General features: G+C 40.6%; 1 protein-coding gene across 1 annotated transcript in view; it reads right to left on the bottom strand.

The window, feature by feature from the left end:
- Nucleotides 1–23,495, bottom strand: part of LOC111982771 (glycerophosphodiester phosphodiesterase domain-containing protein 5-like) — a 103,432-nt gene that overhangs the window by 68,496 nt on the left and 11,441 nt on the right. The window contains 1 exon segment of the mRNA XM_024014361.2: nucleotides 3,509–3,687. Within this exon segment, the coding sequence (XP_023870129.2) occupies nucleotides 3,509–3,625 (117 nt within the window). The 5' untranslated portion in view covers nucleotides 3,626–3,687.

The following is a 23,495-nucleotide window of genomic DNA, read 5'->3' as shown; positions in this document are numbered from 1 at the left end:
TTTTAAAGCACAAACCCATAGAATGTCTTTACACTAACAGTACCAAGAGCTGGTGACAAGTACTTAACTAACGAGAACCATCCATGTATAAATTGGTGTCATATCAATCTTTCATTGCTTAGCTCTACACACAGAAAGGATATGACAAGGCATTAGCCATATGGTTGATGACAACAGAAAACCACCTAATAGGCTAGTCTATAAAGGAAAAAACAGAGCTAGTTTGGCAGCCAGGCCTGGCTGTTGTTTATGTTGTTGGAAGTGCTGTACAGACTTTAATAACACGTCTACATGGTATAATTCCCCTCAAAATAGTCAGCAATTATAGTGTGTAAACAGTCCCCTCCTGCCGCTGTGAAACTAGAAAACTCCCAGAGAATCTGGGTAGAGTAGACAGACAGCCGGAGAGGGATTAAAACCGACAGACAGAACACATTTCCCTTTGGAGAGACAGGATTCAGGAAGATTAGGCTATTCCCCTCACCCAATATTAGAGACTTGTTTGAATGTCAGCACTCCTGGAAGTGCAGACTGACTGAAAGGTTCATAGATATGATTATTGAACTATGGAGACGGGTAGACAAGGAGCTATTAGCAAAGGTTACCAGTAAATTTGTTTTCAAAGACAGTTGATCATGACCTCCACCATAGGGTATTAATGCAAATGCTTAACTGAAAGTCTTCTATGAACATGAACAAGAATATAGAGACATTCTCCTAAACGCTTGTTAACTTGTGTCCCAGTAACTTCTACAGCTCTGACATAGAGGTGTTGAAGCTGTTGACCTTTCATTCTGTAGGGAACTCAAAAGGTAATGGAAGACAAGAGCGTTAGTAGGGGAGTGAAATTCATAATTTACATTCTGCTCAGAGAATGTTTCCTGCATGATGTTGGCTGAATGTTCTCTGCCATATTAGAATCTACAACACCTGTTTTCTAGTCTAGTGCAGTCTTTAGCTGTGAGGTAAAATAGCAATAGTAGCGAGTGATTTGAAAACAGAATTTCAATTTCACATGTCCCTGTAAGTCATTTGACAGACCAATGCCACAGAATGATGCTCATTCCTACTTCTAGACGCATTGTGCTCCAGGTAAAGACTGGCTAAATGGAAGAACTCTCAATTATTACCGAGGCCAGATCAACTTGCAGTGCCAGTGACGTGGGCGGCCTTTCTACAAACAGCTCTAACACAGAGGCCAGGTTCACAAAGAGAGGGAGGCTCAGGCAAACTGGCCTGTTCATTATCCATCTCTGAGAGGAGAGACGACAGCAACCACTTCTGTTCTGTTCTGAATCTGGGCATTATGAAGGGAGTGCATGTCACAGTAAGACCTGTGGTTTCTCATGGTCATGGTTCAGTGATGCTGCCCGCCAGGTTCAAAACATCACATCATGTAACTGATACCATTTTTTGATTACCAACACTGATTGGGCACTTTGGTCATTAAAGATGCATCTACAGTATGACGTCATCTGACCTGGCAGTGCTGGCACACAAACAGGAAATCTCCCAATCTAAGATGACTATAGGCCTCCAATACAAGGCAGCACAGCAGCCATAGTTAAAGAGATACTTCGGGATTTTGGCAATGAGGCCCTTGATCTACTTCCCCAGYGTCATATGATCTTGTTGATAGTATTTTTATGGCCCTGTGTCCAGTATGAAGGATGTTAGAGGTAGTTTCATGTGCCAATGCTAGTTAGCATTAGCACAATGACTGGAAGTCTATGGGTATCTGCTAGCCTGTTAGCAACTTCCTTGAAACCGCATGCAGAGACATAAAAACCTGACTGTGGGAAGTAGATAACGGGCCTCATTGCCAAAATCCCAAAGTTTCCTTTAAATTCATCCTTTTACACTGAATTCATTTGAAAGAGAACAAAATGGTTACAATGGAAAGGGCTGTGTGTGACTGTGCATCGGTTCTACCCTGTGGGACATAATTGTATTCAATGTTGGCCTGGACGTCAGTCCATCTCTGCAGAGACCCTTTGGTGCTGTAGCCCTAGGGCCTCGGCTGTTGGAGCTGCATAAAACAGACATCCAATTTAACTGAATTTTTACTGGTATATTTCCGTCACCGAGTTTTTATTCACGCTTAGTTAGCAGCATTCAAATGTACAGTACTTCAATAATAGGCTTGTGGGCAGACCCAGAAAAATAAGCTACTGAAACATGGCATTGTGGGGGTGGGAGGTTGGGATGCAGATTCTGGCAGAGGAAGAGACTGGCAAAGACTCAGTAGCACCATGGAAGGTCCAATATAATCCTGTGGTACTGTGCACAGACCGGCTGCTGATTGTCCAATTCTCCCCCAGCGGGTCAAAGAGTCCACCACACATGGCCATGGTGGCCAAGACTGCGCGCACACACACACACACACACTAACTTTGCAGTACTATAGCTATCCATCTCAGAGACAGGAAAAACACACAGAGAATCCTATTCCCATCGAAGGATGAAAACAAAAAATCCATATACATTTTGTTGTTTCTCTGTGCTGATTTTCTTTTCATGTGGCCTTGGTCCAGTCAAATATGAATGTGTTCCGTCTATCGGAAGGTTTAAACTGCAGCATTCCCATCCTGAGGGCAAATAGGGTAGGAATGAAAGGTCCAAATGTATAGCTCATCCATCCACCATTCAGCAGAGCCTGCAAGTAAAGCTCACCGGATGAGAGCTTGTTCCTACGAATAGAAAAAGGGTACTTGGACATATTTTTGTTTGAAGTGAGTGGGAGTTGTAGGATGACACTGCAATGCATGTTATGATGTGTCAAATTGTATGCAATACCCCTGAGGGAATGGTGTGTTTTCCCTTTCTCTCTCCCCATATGGATCTTTCCAAGCCTTATATCACATTTATAAGCCATATAAAACATGTATGGTACATTATATTTCACACACATTTCAGCCCCCTCAGCTCTGTCTCCATGTCCCAGGCTAGCTAAGTGATGGACTATCGTGGTCCAGCCCTCATGCTCTCTCTAAATGACTTATCATGCAATACTAAATCACTGACAGACAGACCTGGGCTGCATACGGAAAACCCACTATCTGCAGCACTTACAGGCTTAAAACACAGTCCCAAGGTCAAAGACAACTTAAGTGAGAGCACAAGGACATGTTATTAGGGATGGGCTGCAAGGTTATCTGGTAAGAGATAGGCCTACATGGCTCTTTATAAATACATCTTAAAAGAAGAGGTTATTGTAGGGTAAGGGAAGGCATGGGAGAGGAATACTGCCCACATGCACGTTCACACACACACCAAATTCAAGTGTTTTTAATTAATAGTGAGATACAAGATGCAGTGTGGCACTGTAATCCTGCAGTGAAATTGCACAAAGAAATAAACTGTCCGGTACCATTCAATAACACTCGCTCCCTTCAACCAACAGACATTTGTGCCATAACAGACCTTCCAGAAATAACTACCATATAGATACACCATGTCCATTATGGTCATTTAGGTACAAACATAAGGTCTGCTGGGCAGAACTCACCTTGGTGGTGTCATCATGTGACCGCTGGTACCGTTTCCAGCGGCACCCATAGATCCCTGTGAGACATGACAAACACAGCTGCCTCTCATAGACCTGCAGGGGTTGGTGCTTCACCATGCTCCTTCAGTTCTGGCACGCCTCCAGACCACTAACATCCCATTGACCAAACTGGAGCCTGCCTGGGAGCGGAACAAGGAAACAGAAACATCAGTATTGCCTTCAATACATTCAACAAGGAAATATTGCATCCATTAGGACATGACAGGTGTATGGGTGATTGTTGTGGGTATTTCACTGAGGTGACATTTGAATATCAACAGTCAGCAAGAGAAGACATTTGAATATCAACATGCCACGCGCATATCTAGACACTTTAATACCAACATATTGCACTGAACTAGAAAGACAAGAAAGTGGTCGTTGAATTAGAATAGATTGAACTATTACCTCACAATAATTAATTATGGCAGATTAATTTCACTACCCCCCTGGGAGAAAAATCGGCTTACAATTTGAACATTGCTAAACTTCGATTCAACAATTCCCCCAGAATATGAGAGCCTTCTTGATGGATATTTTAGTTGTTATCTTTAGTTAAAAATCTACCATCAAAGCATAAAAAACATGTTACAATTGAAGTACTTCAGTAAAATAGAACACACAGAATAAAAGGTACAGACTGTCATCTGGGATGTCAGGCACATGCCACTGGGCTGGTCCATTTTTAGTCCAGCGGGCCTGTCTAATTTGGTTTTATTGCGCAAACTGATCAACTGGCTGGTAATGGAGGCTTCAAGGGGGGGGTGGTCTGGTGTTTTATAAATGCTAGGGCCAAATTCTGGTCCCAGTCCGCCCCTGCACAGTACAATGAAAAGCACCTTCAGTGCTTTGATGCCAAGCCACAAATTTGAATTGCCATTGTCAAGCCCCGTTTCCAATGACAACTGTGGCTGCCTCCCGTGGCTTCCATCGATACAAGGTCAGAGCTAAATGACAATCTAATTGAAAGGACTAGGTGCATAGAGTGTCTATTGAACATTACATTAAACTACAATGACATTGAATTTGTTGAATATCTCTTTACTCTCAGAGGGTCACAGCCTGGCTGGGTTCTACGGCAGAGTAGAGGGCACCAGGACTTTGTCGGCCTAGATGTGTGTGTGGTGCCCACTGGGCAGGCGGGGCAGGATCTAGCCTTGGCCTAGGTCTACTCTGACTAATCCCAGATGAATTACTCAGGACCTTTAGTCATTCTCTAATGGCTCAGCAGCAACTCATTTCAGCTGTAATAACAATAATAATGGCAATAACATTAAGCCAGGGCCTGGCTGGCTCAATAAGTGTCACCGTCCTCCTGGGGTATGAAGGAGCATGCTGATCAAGTTAACTCTGAAAAACGCATGCTGATTACAATCTGAAAGTGAAACAACCCAATATGTTATCAAGAGTGTAAATAATTGACCTGTACACAAGATTACAACCCAAGATGTAAGTTTAAATTCCAAGTAAACATGATTAACAAAAATGACTACAAATGAAGATTAGAATGCAATATTATCAGCATGTTTCTCAATTGAAGACTGTGCCTGACTTGCTAGTCCTCCCACTGTGCCGGTTTTAAATTGCAGCTATCCTATGGGCCGTCTGTGAGCAGCGCTGTGTTTCATGAGGGATTTGAAATACATGTTAATTACACCCATCAGCATGCAATCAGGGCAGCGTGAGCTCTGCGGCTTTGGACAGCTGTTTATTTGTCTCAGAGGGGGTTGTGCTTCCTGTCATTAGTGGAACTGCCGGGAGGAGGGCAGTGGGCTCATCAAGACCACTCTGTCACACCCCAGCTTACCCTGTGGTGCAGCTCCGTGAGCAGACCAGTCAGGCTGGGCACTGTGGTGGAGTTAGACTAGTCCTGGTTGAGGAGCTTCAGGGCGCTGTAGGGTTTAGCTGAGGATCAGACACTGCTGCCTGCCCTGCCTGTCCTGGTTGAGGAGCTTCAGYGCGCTGTAGGGTTTAGCTGAGGATCAGACACTGCTGCCTGCCCTGCCTCGCAGAAGCAGTTATTTGATCATCTGTTTGTCTAAATAAATCACATCAGAGCAGTGGATGGCTGCATAACACAAGCACAAGCTTATAAAATCTGCTATGGAAACAAACTGCTGTCCAAAGTCTTCATCCTCCCAGGCTGCACTGCTTCCATCAGAATCCTTTGGCTCAGGGCTGTAACTAAGGGACTACATGCACTTCGTATCGAAGGAACTGGGGGTACTAGTACTTCAAGGGTCTAGCAAGGAATGGATATACACTACCGTTCAAAAGTTTTGGGTCACTTAGAAATGTCCTTGTTTTTGAACGAAGGCCAGAATCCCAGAGTCACCTCTTCACTGTTAACGTTGAGACTGGTGTTTTGCAGTTACTATTTAATGAAGCTGCCAGTTGAGAACTTGTGAGGTGTCTGTTTCTCAAACTAGACACTAATGTACTTACTTGTCCACTTGCTCAGTTGTGCACCGGGGCCTCTCACTCCTCTTTCTATTCTGGTTAGAGCCAGTTTGCGCTGTTCTGTGCAGGGAGTAGTACACAGCGTTGTACGAGATCTAGAGGTCGACCGATGATTTTTCAACGCCGATACCGATAATTGGAGGACCAAAAAAAAGCCGCTGAGGATTAAAAATCGGCCAATTTCTTTTCTTTGTAATAATGACAATTACAACAATACTGAATGAACACTTATTTTAACTTAATATAATACATCAATAAAATCAATTTAGCCTCAAATAAATAATGAAACATGTTCAATTTGGTTTAAATAATGCAAAAACAAAGTGTTGGAGAAGAAAGTAAAAGTGCAATATGTGCCATGTAAGAAAGCTAACGTTTAAGTTCCTTGCTCAGAACATATGAAAGCTTGTGGTTCCTTTTAAACATGAGTCTTCAATATTCCCAGGGAAGAAGTTTTAGGTTGTAGTAGTTATAGTAATTATAGGATTATTTCTCTCTATACAATTATACAACCTTTGACTATTGGATGTTCTTATAGGCACTTTAGTATTGCCAGTGTAACAGTATAGCCTCCATCCCTCTCCTCGCTCCTACCTGGGCTCGAACCAGGAACACATCGACAACAGCCACCCTCGAAGCAGCGTTACCCATGCAGAACAAGGGGAACAACTACTCCAAGTCTCAGAGCGATTGACGTTTGAAACGCTATTAGCGCGCACCCCGCTAACTAGCTAMCCATTTCACATCGTTACACCAGCCTAATCTCGGGAGTTGATAGGCTTGAAGTCATAAACAGCGTAATGCTTGAAGCACAGCGATGAGCTGCTGGCAAAACGCACAAAAGTGCTGTTTGAATGAATGCTTACGAGCCTGCTGGTGCCTACCATCGCTCAGTCAGACTGCTCTATCAAATCATAGACTTAATTATAACATAACACAGAAATACGAGCCTTATGTCATTAATATGGTCAAATCCGGAAACTCTGGTTTCGAAAATAAAACATTTGTTTCAGTGAAATACGGAACCGTTCTGTATTTTATCTAAACGGGTGGCATGCATAAGTCTAAATATTCCTGTTACATTGCACAACTTTCAATGTTAGGTCATAATTATGTAAAATTCTGGCAAATTAGTTCGCAATGAGCCAGGCGGCCCAAACTGTTGCATATACCCTGACTCTGCGTGCAATGAACGCAAGAGAAGTGACACAATTTCACCTGGTTAATATTGCCTACTAACCTGGATTTCTTTTAGCTAAATATGCAGGCTTAAAAATATATACTTCTGTGTATTGATTTTAAGAAAGGCATTGATGTTTATGGTTAGGTCCACGTTGGAGCAACGACAGTCCTTTTTCACAATTGCCACCGCATCGATTATATGCAACGCAGGACAAGATTGAATCCCTGAAATGACAAGGTAAAAATCTGTCATTCTGCCCCTGAACAAGGCAGTTAACCCATCGTTCCTAGACCATCATCGAAAATAAGAATGTGTGCTTAACTGACTTGCCTAGTTAAATAAAAGGTGTAAAATATATATTTTATTTTATTTTTTGGAGCAATATATATATATATATATGCACTGCTCAAAAAAATAAAGGGAACACTTAAACAACACAATGTAACTCCAAGTCAATCACACTTCTGTGAAATCAAACTGTCCACTTAGGAAGCAACACTGATTGACAATACATTTCACATGCTGTTGTGCAAATGGAATAGACAAAAAGTGGAAAAAAGGTGACATGCACATTTGTGGCCTGCTGGAGGTCATTTTGCAGGGCTCTGGCAGTGCTCCTCCTTGCACAAAGGATAAGGTAGCGGTCCTGCTGCTGGGTTGTTGCCCTCCTACGGCCTCCTCCACGTCTCCTGATAGCGTAGTGTCCAGAGCATGGAGGCGCTGACAGACACAGCAAACCTTCTTGCCACAGCTCGCATTGATGTGCCATCCTGGATGAGCTGCACTACCTGAGCCACTTGTGTGGGTTGTAGACTCCGTCTCATGCTACCACTAGAGTGAAAGCACCGCCAGCATTCAAAAGTGACCAAAACATCAGCCAGGAAGCATAGGAACTGAGAAGTGGTCTGTGGTCACCACCTGCAGAACCACTCCTTTATTGGGGGTGTCTTGCTAATTGCCTATAATTTCCACCTTTTGTCTATTGTCTAGAATGATGTTTCCACCTCCCTGCTTCACGGTTGGGATGGTGTTCTTGGGGTTGTACTCATCCTTCTTCTTCCTCCAAACACGGCGAGTGGAGTTTAGACCAAAAAGCTCTATTTTTGTCTCATCAGACCACATGACCTMCTCCCATTCCTCCTCTGGATCATCCAGATGGTCATTGGCAAACTTCAGACGGGCCTGGACATGCGCTGGCTTGAGCAGGTGGACCTTGCGTGCGCTGCAGGATTTTAATCCATGACGGTGTAGTGTGTTACTAATGGTTTTCTTTGAGACTGTGGTCCCAGCTCTCTTCAGGTCATTGACCAGGTCCTGCCGTGTAGTTCTGGGCTGATAACTCACCTTCCTCATGATCATTGATGCCCCACGAGGTGAGATCTTGCATGGAGCCCCAGACCGAGGGTGATTGACCGTCATCTTGAACTTCTTCCATTTTCTAATAATTGCGCCAACAGTTGTTGCCTTCTCACCAAGCTGCTTGCCTATTGTCCTGTAGCCCATCCCAGCCTGTTGCATGTCTATGTCAATTTTATCCCTGATGTCCTTATACAGCTCTCTGGTCTTGGCCATTGTGGAGAGGTTGGAGTCTGTTTGATTGAGTGTGTGGACAGGTGTTTTTTATACAGGTAACGAGTTCAAACAGGTGCAGTTAATACAGGTAATGAGTGGAGAACAGGAGGGCTTCTTAAAGAAAAACTAACAGGTCTGTGAGAGCCGGAATTCTTACTGGTTGGTAGGTGATCAAATACTTATGTCATGCAATAAAATGCAAATTAATTACTTAAAAATCATACAATGTGATTTTCGTTTTAGATTCCGTCTCTCACAGTTGAAGTGTACCTATGATAAAAATTACAGACCTCTACATGCTTTGTAAGTAGGAAAACCTGCAAAATCGGCAGTGTATCAAATACTTGTTCTCCCCACTGTATATATATAGACATATACATATATAGACACATAGACACATATAGACATATATATATATATTAGACATAGATATATACACATATATATATAGACATAGACATATATATATAGACATAGATATATATATATAGACATAGATATATATATATAGACATAGATATATATATATAGACATAGATATATATATATATAGACATAGATATATAGACATAGACATAGATATATAGACATAGACATAGACATAGACATAGATATAGATATTATATAGATATTTTATTTTTTTAATTCGGCCAAATCGGTGTCCAAAAATACCGATTTCCGATTGTTATGAAAACTTGAAATCGGCCCTAATTAAAATCGGCAATTTCGATTAATCGGTCGACCTCTAACGAGATCTTCAGTTTGTCAATTTCTCACGTGGAATAGCCTTCATTTCTCCGTTTTATTGCTTCTTTAAACAACAGTTTTCAGCTGTGCTAACATAATTGCAAAAGGGTTTTCTAATGACCAATTAGCCTTTTAAAATTATGAACTTGGATTAGCTAACACAATGTGCCATTGGAACACAGAAGTGATGGTTGCTGATAATGGGCCTCTGTCAGCCTACGTAGCCATTTCATAAAAATAAAAATATCTGCCGTTTCCAGCTACAATAGTCATTTACAACATCAACAATGTCTACACTGTATTTATCAGTTTGATGTTATTTTAAAATTGACAAAAAAATAAGGACATTTCTAAGTGACCCCAAACTTTTGAATGGTAGTGTATTAAAGGGAGTACTGCATAATTAAGTAGTACTGGCTTCTATTCTGTGGCACTATCCTGTCTGTGTATTAATATGGAGAAGAAAGGACTTGGGAGGGTCTTAGTTCCATAGACAGAATGATGACACTGAACTAACCAACTTCAAATATGAGCTCAAGTAAAACATATACACCTCTATTCTAGGTCATCCTATTATGTAGTAGGGTTAATAAGCAGCCTGTAGTGAATATCTTGGATCATGATAATTATTTGTATTTAGGCTTCCTGTCCAGTTGAGAGTAGAGATGGATCATTACAACATCAACATTAAACATATTGACATGTGTAATTCAAATAGTGTCAGCAAAACCTTTAATTTGATGAGTTTGATCTCCAACATGGGGTCTGGGTGTTGAGGCAGCAGCTTTAACACCCGAGATGTGCAAGGGAAGCATTATGGTCATGTTTCTCACAGCGTCAGTACTAGTGATATCAGTCCCTCCTTATTAAAGGCATATGCATTAACATAATATGCCAATTACTAACCCTCACTGCATGGCACCTTCACAACTAAACATTTCCCACTGGTGTTCAGATACAGTACATGTTAAGGTTGTGTGTATACTGTATTGGATCAGAGTCGACAGAGTAAATATAGCCTATGCAGCGTAGAATTTAATTGCAGAGCAATCTTGTTCTCATCATATCCATTGTGATCCAATTGCGTAAAAGCATAACTGAAATGTGTATGAAGTGCATTCTTCTCACCACTGTTAGTTTTCCTGAGCATTATGCAATAGTGACCGATTGCCAGTAAAGAAGCCTGGCAGCATACAGTTAGGAGAGTGGGCTGCCCCAACAAAGTCACAGATTGTCTGTTACCGTCTGCTAAACAAGACCAGCTCTTTCTTTATAAAGCCCAAGGTTGTCAAAATATTTGTTGCGGACAGTAAATCACTTGTTGCCCTGAATGCCCTCTGTCCTAATGTCTGAAAAATAAGATTGAAGGGCGAGGAAGACCCCAAAATGTTCATCTTAGATTCTGCTGCCTCATTTCCTCCAATCAAAGAGGTAGAGAGAAACAGTCTGCAGGGTAGGAAATGCTTCAGCACTTTTCCCAGGCCAGCAGACAGAGGGGAGACTCCTTTAACCAACAAACAGATTGGAAGGAGACTGAGACCAAGTAGCACAGGCCTTCAGCATGACCAGATGCCAGGCCATAGCTATTGGGTTGGAGTGTTACAGAGAACACCTCTCAGACTCTCATAGCTGACCTAACACACTGGAATCAGCAGGAGCTCAAAGACGCAAGAGGCTGCTAAACTTCACAGCTCACAGTGTCAGTCGGATTCCGAAGGCTGTTTAAGATTACAAAGTCTATGGACAATTGACCCTTCGCTAAGCCCCGCCCCAGAATTTAGGGCAACCAATCGCAGCACTCCAACAGATAGCAACTGTCGTTGAGTCTGATATTTCGGACAATCTCACGTTTTAAATCGCATGAAACTGGAAATGAACCAATCCTCTGTCGTTCACGCAATGGAATGGTCAAAGTGCATGGGTGACAGAGAGAAACAAAATGGTGCAGTTTGAGGCCAGGTGGCAGAAAGTGATAAGAGCGCTGGAGATAATGGTGAGGGCTAGTGGGTCTGGGCAGGTGTGTTGTAGTGATGTGTGTATGATGTAGTCGTGTGTATGTTTTGTATCGTTTCTAAAAGATCAAATCTGAAATTTTCCTTAAAATTGCAGGAATGCCAATGAGGGCTATGGAAAAATAGTTCTCTAATAAAATAAATGTTTAAAATGGCTAAACAAATTGTACAGTGCACCAGGAGTACTTGCTGTGAATCCTGATGTGCAGAACCTGTGCAGATGTGCATAACCTTATACCTGTTATGTGCAGAACCTGAGTATTTTTCTAATCCGAAATTAATGTTACATTGTTTGCTAGCTCAGCTGGTTAGCTAGCTCAGTCTCATTGACCCCCAAGCATTGCTAAAGCTAGCTAGCCACTTAATACAACTTGTTTTTTTCTAAATGTACGTTAGCTAGCTAAGCTAGCTCCCATCTGCTGTCGCCCTCAGGATATGATTTGAGAACACTAGTTAGCTCCAAAAGTGGTTATAGCTTTGACTGCATGCTGACAGTGACTTAAGGGCTATTCAACATTGTAATGCAGTCCACCACAACATACCCAAGAGTTTCCCGATTAGGAAGGGGTAGTCTGTGTTTAATTTAATTGTGTATTAGAAACAGTTTGAGATCAGGGGATTTCGCAAGTGGTTGAATGGGGAATTGGCCTTCCCGGGAAAATGTTGTCTGAGGTTGCAACAGTAACCAAGGGAGGCGGGGCTTAGTGAAGGGTCAATTGTTAAGATGGAGCTCTGAGCTCCAAGCATGGARTCCATTTTTCAATTGATAGATGACTTTGGTCCATTTATTAGTAGCAGACATTCTATCATAAGACTACTGTACCTCATTAAAACATTTTCTCAATAGGGTGGGCGCCATTTTCACTTTGTAAAAAATCATTCCCAAATTAAACTGCCTCGTACTCAATTCTTGCTCGTACAATATGCATATTATTATTACTATTGGATAGAAAACTCTAGTTTCTAAAACCGTTTGAATTATATCTGTGAGTAAAACAGAACTCATTTTGCAGCAAACTTCCTGTCAGGAAGTGAGAAATCTGAAATCGGGGGCTCTGTTCCAGGGTCAGCCTATTAATTTGCATGGAATCTATGGGTCTACATGCACTGCATACGCCTTCCCCTAGATGTCAGTAGGCAGTGAGAGTTGGAATGGGGTGTATAGCTCTATCTGAGGCCGAACAAGACCTGTTGGAATGACGCGACCACTCTTTCCTTTATTCAGCATGGCGCGAAAGGGTCACCTGGATTGCGTTCTGAAAAGCTTTCGTTATCGACGTTAGATATCTCCGGCTCTGATTTTATTTGATATATGTGTTAAAAACATCATAAACTAGTTATATTAAACCGACTTATATCAGTTTATTGCGGTATTTTCGGTATTTTCTTTGTTATGCGTTATGGTGAGTTGGACACTTCTGTGCCGCATGGCCAGCTTTGTTAGCTAAATCGACAGATGAAGACGACATTCTACAACCGAACAACGATTATTCTGGAAAAAGGACACCTTGTACATGATTCTGATGGAAGCTCATCAAATAGTAGGAACCATTTGATATTATTTCGTATTTCTGTCGAAAATGTTTAGACTATATTCCGCCCAGATTTCTGGCGCTGTCTCGCTGTAACGTAAGCTGTATGTCGTACTAAGGTTACTTTTAAAAATCTAACACAGCGGTTGCATTAAGAACTAGTGTATCTTTCATTTGCTGTCCAACCTGTATTTTTTAATAAAGTATATGATTAGATGATGTGAGTGTCAGAAATATATCCGGATAATTTTGTGCAGGTTTGGCTAGTATTCACATTGTTCAACCACGAATTGTACCGCTAAATATGCACATTTTCGAACAAACCATATATGTATTGTGTAATATGATGTTATAGGACTGTCATCTGATGAAGTTTGAGAAGGTTAGTGAAAAAATTAATATCCTTTGCTGGTTTATTCGCTATCGCTAACGTGCCTTGAATGAATGCGGCTGTGTGGTAGGCTATTGTAGTAAGCTAATATAATGCTATATTGTGTTTTCGCTGTAAACACTTAAAAAATCTGAAATATTGGCTGGATTCACAAGATGTTTGTCTTTCATTTGCTGTACACCGTGTATTTTTCATAAATGTTTTATGATGAGTATTTAGGTATTTCACGTTGGTTTCTGTAGTTATTCTAGCTGCTTTGGTGAGACTTGTGATGGTGGCTGCAATGTAAAACTATGATTTATACCTGAAATATGCAAATTTTTCAAACAAAACATATGCTATACAATAAATCTGTTATAAGACTGTCATCTGATGAAGTTGTTTCTTGGTTAGTGACTATTTATATCTTTATTTGGTCGAATTTGTGATAGCTACCTATGCAGGAAAACATTTGTGAAAATATGCGGTTGGGTCTTTTGCTATCGTGGTTAGCTAATAGAAATACATAGTGTTTTCCCTGTAAAACATTTTTTTTTTTTTTATCGGAAATGATGGCTGGATTCACAAGATGTGTATCTTTCATCTGGTGTCTTGGACATGTGATTTCATGATATTTAGATGCTAGTATTTACTTGRYMKGCRWWGCWWYGCMKRYCTAGTCAGCTTTTTTACTGATGAGGGTGCTCCCGGATCCGGGATGAGTACCAAGTAGAAGTTAAAAGGATGTTATTGGCTTTAATAAATCTCTCCTCATTGCAATTAAAAACCACCATCATCTCCTTGGAGAATTGAGCTAAGGCCATCAAGCTCATAGATGAATAGGGGAGGCTTTGGTTAATTAAATGCCCTGTGAGGAGTCCATTTTAACGAGCAGGCTGATAGTGCTCAGATCACAGACGTTAAAAGCAGCTCAATCTCGGGCAGAGTTGATGCATCAGTGGAGTGATGACAGTCTCACCCTGTCACTCAGTGCAACGTCTGCCTTCTGTGATTCATCAACACATTTAATTAACAGATGGTTGGTTTTCATTTGGTCAAATGCGAAACAAGTTACTTCCGAGTCAGTCACTCTCCCACACTGCTCCAAAACGCTGACACAGCTCCTTGTCCCACTCGCTCTAAATCCCTCGCCAGGAACTGTGACGCATATTCATGAGCCAGAGAGCTCACCGCGAGGCGCAGAGTGGCACGCTACGACTGCCTGTTTAGGTGTGTGGGCTTCAGCCTCACTCTGTGCAGGTTTGATAGAGTTCCGTGGGCGGAAATATTTGGTTTCTCCATTTCCAGTCCTGTATTAGATTCTTCAGGCCTAGTAAAAGGGCACCCCAGAATACATTAGGAAGTAGATCTAGTGGAAGTATTCATGAGTGCCTGCACACTCCACATCAACCCACTGAGGTACAAAAGCACCATCAAAGTGGTTGATTTATAATAATGACACATTTCTTCAAGGAAACATTCACTATTCTGCATTTAGGCATTCCATTTTGAAATTAAATTTGAACTTTGTCTATAAATGGGACCACAATGAAACGAGGGGAATCTCAAAAGGCACAATGTGAAACGTACAATCATTTGCAAAAAAACAGCAGATTGAGTGATATAATGGAAAAAGCTATTATGTAGCCCACCCTCTCCCTATTTCAGGGGCAATCATTCTAGGTAAATCCTGTTTAGGGAATCCTTGTTTTTGTCCAAAATAACATCAAATTTATCAGAAATACAGTGTAGACATTGTTAATGTTGTAAATGACTATTGTAGCTGGAAACTAGAGGTTTAACAATTAATTAGGGCCAATTTCAAGTTTATAACAATCGGTAATTAGCATTTTTGGACACCGATCATGGTTGATTACATTGCACTCCACGAGGAGACTGCATGGCAGGCTGACTACCTGTTATGCGAGCGCAGCAAGGAGCCAAGGTAAGTTGCTAGCTAGCATATTAAACGTATCTTATAAAAAACATTGTATCTTAACATAATCACTAGTTAACTTCTTATGGCTGCAATCCCGCTAACGGGATGATATGACAACAGCCAGTGAAAGTACAGGGCGCCAAATTCAAAAAACAGAAATCTCATAATTAAAATTCCTCAGACATACATGTGTTTTACACCATTTTAAACGGTAATCTTGTTGTTAATCCCACCAAAGTGTCCGATTTCAAATAGGCTTTTCAGCGAAAGCACCACAAACGATTATGTTAGGTCACACCAAACCACAATAAGCACAGCCATTTTTCCAGCAAAAGATAGTCACAAAAAGCAGAAAAAAAGCTAAAATGAATCACTAACCTTTGATGATCTTCATAGGACTTCATGTTACACAATACATGCATGTTTTGTTTGATAAAGTTCATATTTATATTTAAAAATTCTGAGTTTACATTGGCGCGTTATTCACTAGTTCCAAAAACATCCAGTGATAGTGCATAGCCACATCGTTTCAACAGAAATACTCATCATAAATGTAGATGATAATACAAGTTATACACATGGAATTATAGATATACCTCTCCTTGATGCAACCGCTGTGTCAGATTTCAAAAAAACTTTACGGAAAAAGCAAACCATGCAATAATCTGAGACGGAGCTCAGAACAATAGCCAAATTAGCCGCCATGTTGGAGTCAACAGAAACCAGAAAATACATGATAAATGTTTCCTTACCTTTGATGAACTTCATCAGAATGCAGTCCTAGGAATCCCAGGTCCACAATAAATGCTTGATTTGTTCGATAATGTCCGTTATTTATGTCCAATTAGCTACTTTGGTTAGCGCGTTTGGTAAACAATTCCAAAGTCAAAGCACGTCCACTATAACGTGACGAAATGTCCAAAAGTTCCATAACAGTCAGTAGAAACATGTCAAATGATGTATTGAATCAATCTTTAGAATGTTGTTAACATACATCTTGAATAACGTTCCAACCGGAGAATTACATTGACTTCAGTTAAGCGATGGAACGGAGCTGCCTCTCACGTGAACACGCGTGTTCAATGCGTGGTCACCTCATGGCAGTGGTGAATCATTCCTGTCTCCTTCGGCCCCCCCCTTCACATTAGAGTCATCAGACAAAGTTCTATTGACATCTAGTGGAAGCCGTAGGAAGTGAAAACTCATCCATATCTCGCTGTAATTTCAATGGGAGCTTGGTTGAAAATCTACCAGCCTCAAAAAAAATCCTAACAGGAAGTGGAACTTCTCAGGTTTCTGCCTGCCATATGAGTTCTGTTATACTCAGACATAATTCAAACAGTTTTAGAAACTTCAGAGTGTCTTCTATCCAATACTAATAATAATATGCATATATTAGCAACTATGACTGAGGAGCAGGCAGTTTACTCTGGGCACCTTTCATCCAAGCTACTCAATACTGCCCCTGCAGCCATAAGAAGTTAAACTAGTAATATCATCAACAATGTGTAGTTATCTAGCTTGTCCTGCGTTACATATAAATCGATGCGGTGCCTGTTAATCTATCATTGAATCACAGCCTACTTCGCCAGACGGGTGATTTAACAAGCGCATTCGCGAAAAAAAGCACAGTCGTTGCGCCAATGTGTACCTAACCATAAACATTAACGCCTTCCTTAAAATCAATACACAAGTATATTTTTTTTAAACCTGCATATTTAGCTAAAAGAAATTCAGGTTAGCAGGCAATATTAAACTAGGGAAATTGTGTCACTTCTCTTGCGTTCATTGCACGCAGAGTCAAGGTATATGCAACAGTTGGAGCCGCCTGGCTCGTTGCAAAATAATTTGCCAGAATTTTACGTAATTATGTCATAACATTGAAGGTTGTGCAATGTAACAGGAATATTTAGACTTATGCATGCCACCCGTTAGATAAAATACGTAACGGTTCCGTTTTTCACTGAAAGAATAAACGTTTTGTTTTCTAAATGAGAGTTTCCGGATTTGACCATATTAATGACCTAAAGCTCGTATTTCTGTGTGTTATTATATTATAATTAAGTARATGATTTGATAGAGCAGTCTGACTGAGCGTTGGTAGGCAGCAGCGGGCTCGTAAGCATTCATTCAAACAGCACTTTACTGCGTTTGCCAGCAGCATTGCGCTGTTTATGACTTCAAGCCTATCAACTCCCGAGATTAGGCTGGCAATACTAAAGTACATATTAGAACATCCAATAGTCAAAGGTATATGAAATACAAATGGTATAGAGAGAAATAGTCCTATAATAACTACAACCTAAAACTTCTTACCTGGGAATATTGAAGACTCATGTTAAAAAGGAACCACCAGCTTTCATATGTTCTCATGTTTTGAGCTAGGAACTTAAACGTTAGCTTTTTTTTTTTAACATGGCACATATTGCACTTTTACTTTCTTCTCCAAAACTTTGTTTCTGCATTATTTAAACCAAATTGAACAGGTTTCATTATTTATTTGAGGCTAAATTGATTTTATTGATGTATTATATTAAGTTAAAAGTGTTCATTGTTCATTCAGCATTCTTGTAATTGTCATTATTACACATATATAAAAAATATAAAAATACTTTTTTAAATCTAACGATTAAATCGGTATCGGCTTTTTTGGTCCTCCAATAAAATCGGTATCGGTGTTGAAAACTCATAATCGGTCGACCTCTACTGCAAACGGCTGATTTTAATGGAATATCTACATAGGCGTACAGATGCCCATTATCAGCAACCATCACTCCTGTGTTCCAATGGCACATCATATTAGCTAATCCAAGTTTATCATTTTAAAAGGCTAATTGAGCATTAGAAAACCTTTTTGCAATTATGTTAGCACAGCTGAAACTGTTGATTAAAGAAGCAATAAAACTGGCCTTCTGTAGACTAGTTGAGTATCTGGCGCATCAGCAATTGTGGGTTCGAGTACAGGCTCAAAATGGCCAGAAACAAAATAACTTTCTTCTGAAACTCAGTCTATTCTTGTTCTGAGAAATGAAGGCTATTCCACGTGAGAAATTGCCAAGAAACTGAAGATCTCGTGTACTACTCCCTTCACAGAACAGAGCAAACAGGCTCTTACCAGAATAGAAAGAGTGGGAGGCCCCGGTGCACAACTCTGCAAGAGGACAAATACATTAGAGTGTCTAGTTTGAGAAAGACACCTCACGTCCTCAACTGGCAGCTTCATTAAATACTACCCGCAGAACAGCAGTCTCAACGTCAACAGTGAAGAGGTGACTCCGGGATGCTGGCCTTCTGGGCAGAGTTGCAAAAAAAAGCCATATCTCAGACTGGCCTATAAAAAGAAAATGTTTAAGATGGGCAAAAGAACACCGACATTGGACAGAGGAGCTCTGCCTAGAAGGCCAGCAACCCGGAGTCACCTCTTCACTGTTGACGTTGAGACTGCTGTTTTGCAGGTACTATTTAATGAAAAATTAGCTTTTCTTTAAAAAACAAAGGACATTTCTAAATTATCCTAAACTTTTGAACGGTAGTGTACATATTATCTCAATTAACCACCACAACTACTTCGTACCACAGTACACGGACTAGATATCGGTACTCCTTGTATAGTGCATTGGGAAAGTATTCAGACCCCTTCCCTTTTTCCACTTTACAACCTTGTTCTAAAATGGATTTTTTTTTAAATATTTCAAAAATGACAAAGCAAAAACAGGTGGACATTTTCTAATTTATTAAAAAAACTAAAATACCGTATTTACATACAGTCGAAAGTGAGGACACGTACTCGCGTTTCTTAATTTTTACTATTTTCTGCATCGTAGAATAATAGTGAAGACATCAAAACTATGAAATAACACATTGAATCATGTAGTAACCAAAAAAAGTGTTGAGAATTTTTTTTTTTCGAACTATATTTCTGATTTTAGATTCTTCAAAGTAGCCACCCTTTGCCTTGACAGCTTTGCACACTCGTGTGCAGGGTGATGGGGGGGGGGTTATTGGTTTACAATTTTTTTTCTTTTTTCTATTTGTTAATTTTCATACTTAACTGTATTGTTGGGAATGGGGTCGTAAGTAAACATTTCACGGTAAAGTCTACACTTGTTGTATTCGACGCATGTGACAATTTGATTTGATTTTGTAGCCAACAAGCCTGGAATATTCAAATAATGCACGTAGCTGTAACAGTGTGCTGTGGCATGACTTTTTGTAACGTGCGCAGTCCGAACAGAACATAGCATACACAACAGTATCATCGGCATACATGTGCAGGTAACATTTTTTTACAGAGAAGTCGATATTGTTAATGTAGACATTAAAAAGTACAGGACCCAGAATGGARCCCTGCAGGACACCATAATATCCAGGAAACCTGATTTAACGCCATCCGTAGATGTATATTGAGTTCTAACTGTTAAGTCACTTTTAAACCAGTTACATGCAGCCTGGTTGAGGAAAGCCTCAATTAGCATTGAGTGATCAACAGTATCAAAAGCCTTTGACAGGTCAATGAAGAGTGCAGCACAATGTTGCCTTTTATCAACAGTTAACCACATCATTTATAACTAAGAATGCAGCAGAGATAGTGCTATGACCTGGCCTAAAACCTGACTGATGTACATTTAGAATACATTTCAAAGATTAATTCTCAGCCAAGATCGTATTTAGCAAAGATTCTAATAGTTTAGCTAGGCAAGAAAGTTTAGAAATAGGCCGATAATTAAAATAGGGCACAAGGGTCACCACCTTTGTGAAGGGGGAGTACATGGGCCGCCTTCCAAACGTTGGTGATAGTACCAGATATAATCGTCAGGTTAAAATATGGGTTAACGATTCAGCAATCAGGGCGGCAGACAGTCTGCAGCAAAAACGGATCATGCATATCAGATCTTAAGCAAGGCATATACATCAATCTTAAGCAAGGTATATAGCACATCACAGATAGTAAATTGCTGAAATGAAAACAAAGATTCACTAGAAGTTGATGGGTTAACCAGCAGCATACCACCCTGCATCCCACTGCTGGCTTGCTTTTGAAGCTAAGCAGGTTTGGTCCTTTGATGGGAGACCAGATGCTGCTGGAAGTGGTGTTGGAGGACCAGGAGGAGGCACTCTTTCATCTGGTTTAATTTTTTTTTTTTTTTAAATATCCAAATGCCCCTGGGCAGTGATTGGGGACAATGCCCTGTGTAGGGTGCCGTCTTTCGGATGGGATGTTGAACGGGTGTCCTGACTCTCTGTGGTCACTAAAGATCCCATGGCACTTATCGTAAGAGTAGGGGTGTTAACCCCTCCTGGCTAAATTCCCCATCTGACCCACATATCAGTCACCTAATCATCCCCAGGTTGCAATTGGCTGATTCAGCCCCCCTCCTCTCCCCTGTAACTATTCCCCAGGTTGTTGCTGTAAATGAGAATGTGTCCGCAGTCAATTTCCCTGGTAAAATAAAAATAAAAACGTAATAAAAATGCTGAGGGTGGTAGAGGGAAAAGCAGTTGATTGACTGACCAGGGTCAATACACCATCGTTTCTCTAAAATAAAAAGCCTGCCGAGTTAAAAATGTATTAAAAAGCATCACTTATCCCATTCTTCTCAATTATGATGCCAGAGTTAGTCAGACAATTATAATTGTCAAAAAGAAATACAAATAGCTTCTTAGCAAAGAGCCATTTTTCAAGCAAGAATTTCACTAGGACTGTCAGAGTGTGGAGGGGAAAACTGAAAATGTGCTATTATTGGCAGAGAGGTTTGGAACTCTTATTGGTCTATTAACCAATTTACCGCATGGTGATGTCACCATTGAAGGTCAAATCTCCACCCCACTAAAACAGGCTGAAATTTCAGGCAGTCTTTTCAAACAGCTCRTACACTTAAAAGGGGCATTATCATTTTCATAATATTATCCCAACCTCTGTGTGAAAACATAAAAACACTGGAAATTCACCGTTTTGACTGAACTGGGCCTTTAAATACTCGCTGTAGATCACTATACTAATTGCACCTTATGTTTCAAGTGGGAATAATTTCTGAGTATACAATCTCACTATTTCAGCAAATTTTGAGAATGTCTCAGAGATTTGTGAACCTTTTGAGAATGTCACAGTAAGGAAAATCCATCACAATGTGAACATCTTATTCAATAAGAATAATTAAGGTGATGAGTCTTGTTTTACTTGCTATCCTTGAAATGGTTGACTCATTACAAAGCATGTCCTTCAAAACAATCACATGAATGAATACAGATTTTATGTACAGAAAGCACACAAGACCGGTGGCATGGCAGTTCAAGGTACCTCAACTCTCTGACYTCTATACCCCACGACACTGGGTTGAAACAACAACTCAGAGTATTCAACACCAGCTTGTTAAGAAAACCTGGCTGTCAGAACATTTTGACCTCTATTGGAGAGGCCCATATAAAGTTGCATAATATGTCCTCCTGGATCTGTCAACATGTKCATTCTGCACATTTCAACAAGCACTTGACGAGTCATTTTTATTGATTCATAATCATGACCATTAGGTGAAGCTACAAGCCATAGTCTATTCTACCTGAGATGTTGTGCAAGATAGCACTACTAGATATCTATTACCAAGTCATTTCGCTCACTGTGCACGCCCTGCAGACAGGAAAGAGCAATAAGTGCTTTAAGAGCTGTGTGCACTGTAAAGAATGAGTGACAAGCCTAATACAGTCACTAGTTTGTGGATTGCTGCCTGGCATATTGAAAGCAGGCGAACAGGCTGTTGCCTTCAATATGCTAGCAGAAGATGAATCATGCATCAATTCAAACTGTAACAGGAAGGCTTGGAGTCAAGGGAAATAAAGCCTCCCAGTCAGCCTGTTGAGGGATAGCCATCTAGCAAGCTATCTACTAGCTGTTACCAGAGACACACCAGGAGAGCTGCCTCTATGCCAGGGACTGTGAGACCAGGGCTAGCTAGCTACTACCAGAAGAATCAGAAAAGTAGAGTTTAGGCCCCTACCTCAAAGCAAAATATTCACCACCACTGCTGCTCCCCATAGTCCCTATCCACACAACCACAAAGGAGCCAGGGAACACTCTTCAAAAGCTCTGCCGAGGGAGGTGTCGACTTTGTGGGTTAAAAAAAAAAAAATTGCACCGACTGCAGTGCTTGTGAAACACCTTTCTAGGAAGACTTGAGCCTGCAGGTTTTCAAAAGTCAAACAAGGGTGCCTGATGGAATAGGCCCATCTTATCGTGTGATACTGATTAAACTATAGACATGTTGATCGGTTTACCTTTTGGTGAGGAAGGCAAAGGTGATTGAGTCAGACACACTATATTCAATATAAGCATGTGAAAACAAAGTTCAAAGAGGTGGTGGGTAATTACAGTAGAACAGTTGTTTTGACACAGTTACTCAATATTGTTCACCACTGAAAAGGTGCAATGTTGTCCGACAAATTTCCAGATATCTCTGCTAAAATTGTGAACATGTGACTTTAAGCACTGTATTTACTCAAGATGAACTAATGATCCAGTCTTAGAGCATGTTAACCTCCATTACATAATGATCTAGACAGATATTAGATATGTAAAATCCTACAGATTAAAGATATTCTAAGTAAAATGTAAATATTTTTTTCAGCTACAGCTAAAAAAGGAAGTAGGCCTACCGTAGATTAACATGTGTGAATGCATTTGAATTCCACAAATGGAATATAAATGCGCAATTTGTTTAAGTGCCACTGTCCTAGGCAGGCATCCGGTGAGGAGAGTCAGGAGACAGACTGCGAGATGGTACATTCACTCAAATATCATTCCACAACTAACATCAAGTGAGGCATTACAGAAAGAGAATGTCCGAAAGGCATCGTCTTCATATTGCTAGAAGGCACAGGAAACGTCACAGTAACCTGAAGCAAAGTCCCTCTGCAGTAAAGCCTAATATTTCACGGAGTAGTCACAGGGAAACTTTCCAAACTGCTGACATCTGTGTGCGAGGGTATAATCTAATACGTTGCAAACAGTGTCATGAGGAAAGCTGGCAGCAACGTTTTTCCCTTGGCAATAATAACACTGAAGCAAGCGATGAAGAAGCATCTTCATTTCTTAAGATTTACAGTCAATGCGGTTTGCCTCATTAACAGCACTGAATTTCC

The sequence above is a fragment of the Salvelinus sp. IW2-2015 genome, linkage group LG22 (genome assembly GCF_002910315.2).
Source record: "Salvelinus sp. IW2-2015 linkage group LG22, ASM291031v2, whole genome shotgun sequence".
Classification (NCBI taxonomy): Eukaryota; Metazoa; Chordata; class Actinopteri; order Salmoniformes; family Salmonidae; genus Salvelinus; species Salvelinus sp. IW2-2015.
The sequence above is the reverse complement of the archived record's forward strand: the minus strand, read 5'-3'. Positions and strand labels throughout refer to the sequence as shown.